At 37.6% G+C, this 2755-nt stretch overlaps 1 protein-coding gene across 1 annotated transcript; it reads left to right on the forward strand.

The window, feature by feature from the left end:
- Nucleotides 1-390: 390 nt before the first annotated feature.
- LOC132097088 (homeobox protein Nkx-3.1-like) lies at nucleotides 391-1973 on the forward strand. The gene is made up of 2 exons (XM_059502719.1): nucleotides 391-599; nucleotides 1403-1973. Exons 1-2 carry the CDS (start codon nucleotides 473-475, stop codon nucleotides 1828-1830), a joined length of 555 nt encoding a protein of 184 aa, XP_059358702.1. The 5' UTR covers nucleotides 391-472; the 3' UTR covers nucleotides 1831-1973.
- The last annotated feature ends 782 nt before the right edge of the window (nucleotides 1974-2755 follow it).

Below are 2755 nucleotides of genomic sequence, written 5' to 3' on the forward strand. Positions count from 1 at the left end.
GTGTGTGTGTGTGTGTGTGTGTGTATATATATATATATATATATATATATATATATATATATATATATATATATATATATATATATATATATATATGTATATTTTTACAAATATAAAATTATAATATTGTATATATTATACATTTATTATATCTTATGCTTATATAAGATTGCAATAGGGAGGACAACTAAGTAAATAAAATATCTGTGTAAATGTATTAAGACTGGAGGACAAGCAGCAGTTGTCGCTGGTGTTAGTCAGAATGATGGTCCATGAAGACGTGTCTGTTTTAGCCATCAGCGAGCCTGGAACGATGACGTAGCGCAGGACGCTCCTCCAATAGCAGAAGAGACAGCAGCACTCACGCGCTATTTAAAGTCACGCAGCTGAGCTGGAGAATGAGAGTGCCAATTACTAACCCCGAGGAAGAAGACGCTTTATCCTTACCTTTATCAGGAATTTAGCAACACAAATGGCGGCTTCGAACAAGCAGCTGACGTCGTTTTTCATAGAGGACATTTTATCCTTAAAAGAGGGTAAAAAAGAAGACTTCTGCAAATCTGAGAGCGACAGAGCCGACAGCACAGACGGACGAACAGGTACAGCTCTTTGAAGAACATTTCTGGGTACACTTCTAGCTTAGTTAGTTAAGATTAAGCAGTTATGACAATTGCATGCCAAACTAGTAGGCAGTTAGCTACATCTGTATGTACTGTAGGTAGTTTAGGTTAACTGAATATGTAACGTCATGCCTTACGAAAATTAACCATGGTTTTAGCATAGTAAAAATGTAGTAACCATGTTTTTGCCGGATTGACTACCATTTGTATAACCACAATTTCATTAGGCTGCAAATACCATGATTATAGCCTACTATGTCGGTTATAGTTCTGTATACCATGGTTAATTTGGTAATAGACTACAAGAATCATGTTTTTTGCAAAACTTTGCAAAACCATGGCAAAACCATTGAAAAAAGCAAAACCATTTTCTAAAGTTATTTAAAAATATACCTGACATTGTATTTGTACTAGCTAGCAGAGATATCTGTCAGGTTTTAATGTTCTGAAACCAGTTTTTCTGTGAAAAGATGCCATTACGAAAATTAACAATGGTAAAGCGTAGTAGTAAAATCGTAGTAACCATGTTAACCATTTACCGTGTGTAGTCTATAACCACAGTTTTACTACAAATACAATGGCTAAAATATGGTTAGTCTAGCAAAACCATAGTGGATGCCGTGGATTAACTACAGTGACCATGTGTTTTTGGTTATATTTGTAGTAAAAACATTTTTGTAAGGGGATTTCTGTCGGGGTTAGATGTAGGCTATTCTGAGTTCAATTAATTTTTGTGAGAAACTGAGTTTAAAACCCTAAATGTATCGTACTTACGTTCACAGACTCGGAGGACGTGTCGGTTTGTCAGAGCCCTGACGATAGATCAGAGTCGACCGCGGATTTGGCGGGAGGCGGCGGCGGCGGCGGGAAGAAGAAGCGGTCGCGCGCAGCGTTCACGCACCTGCAGGTGCTGGAGCTGGAGAAGAAGTTCAGCCGCCAGCGCTACCTGAGCGCGCCCGAGCGCGCGCACCTCGCGAACGCGCTGCACCTGACGGAGACGCAGGTGAAGATCTGGTTCCAGAACAGGAGATATAAAACCAAGCGGAGGCAGCTAACGACAGACTTTCAGAAACCCGACGCCACAGTTGTGTCTGCTAGAGAGGAGGACTTCTTCAGAGCTTCGCTTTTAGCGACGGTCTATAAATCATTTCCATACCGGCCTTACGTGTATAACTTACACGGACTGAGTGTATGGAGATCAGCACTCTGATGATATTTGGGACATTAAAATGGACTTTCTCAGATTATTGTGAATAATATTCTTAATTATTATGGTGATTTTTTATTATTATTATTATTTTAAGTATTGTACAGCTTTATATTCTGTGAAATAAAATATTTTTATTAAAGGTGCATGTGTGTGTTGCATCATGAGCTATAGGCTCAAAGTATTGTGGTCACTCCGATGAAATTTTTTCATCCCCACTTCGTCTTCACTTTTTATATTTGATTCATACATTGTAAGAAGTCCAGATGTGTGTAGCTTCTATCATTGACAGAAAGCCACATATCTTTACCTTTATCTTGAATTTATCTCACTTATATTAACGTGAACTTGTGAAAAGCATTTTTGCCTTATCTGGTTAAACAGACTAAGCATGTTTTTGACCTTTAACTTTAAAACGACGGAGGAACTTAAATAATATGGATCTAAGTGAACTGTAAGAAAAAAATAGTGCAACAAGGCCTATGCAATAATGTATTGGCATCCAAATCATTAGCCATTAATTTACCAAAACTAAAATAATTAATGGGAGTGTGTTGGAAGCTCATAGCTACATGTAATGTGTAATGTGGTCTTCAATTAACTTCATTTTACATTTTTGTGTTCTCTGCAGTCATCTAGTCAGTTTTTTTAACTGGATTTCAGTAAAAGTTTTCACACATACATCATTATTCTTTAAAAATCATAGCACTCCCTAATTCCTAAAATCGCTCTATGGTTTACTGCAATTATTCTTCAGCCTGATCACTTGCCACGTTCACAAGGCATGCCAGCTGATAAATCAAGAGAAGGATTCTTTTGTAAAACATGTGGGTCTGCTCAACATAGAAGTTTAACATTAAGAGATAGTGATCTCAAGCGCCCCTATCCTTCTTCCATTCAACTTAAGTTGACTTCAGCAGAGCGATAG

This window comes from Carassius carassius, chromosome 21, assembly GCF_963082965.1.
Source record: "Carassius carassius chromosome 21, fCarCar2.1, whole genome shotgun sequence".
NCBI classification, from domain to species: domain Eukaryota; kingdom Metazoa; phylum Chordata; class Actinopteri; order Cypriniformes; family Cyprinidae; genus Carassius; species Carassius carassius.

What these genes read in the sequence shown, in the direction of transcription:
- LOC132097088 (XM_059502719.1), top strand. Translation starts at nt 473, where the DNA reads ATGGCGGCTTCGAACAAGCAGCTGACGTCGTTTTTCATAGAGGACATT. An exon ending in CAGCACAGACGGACGAACAG is followed by an intron (nt 600 to 1,402) that starts GTACAGCTCTTT and finishes TTACGTTCACAG; the next exon opens with ACTCGGAGGACGTGTCGGTT.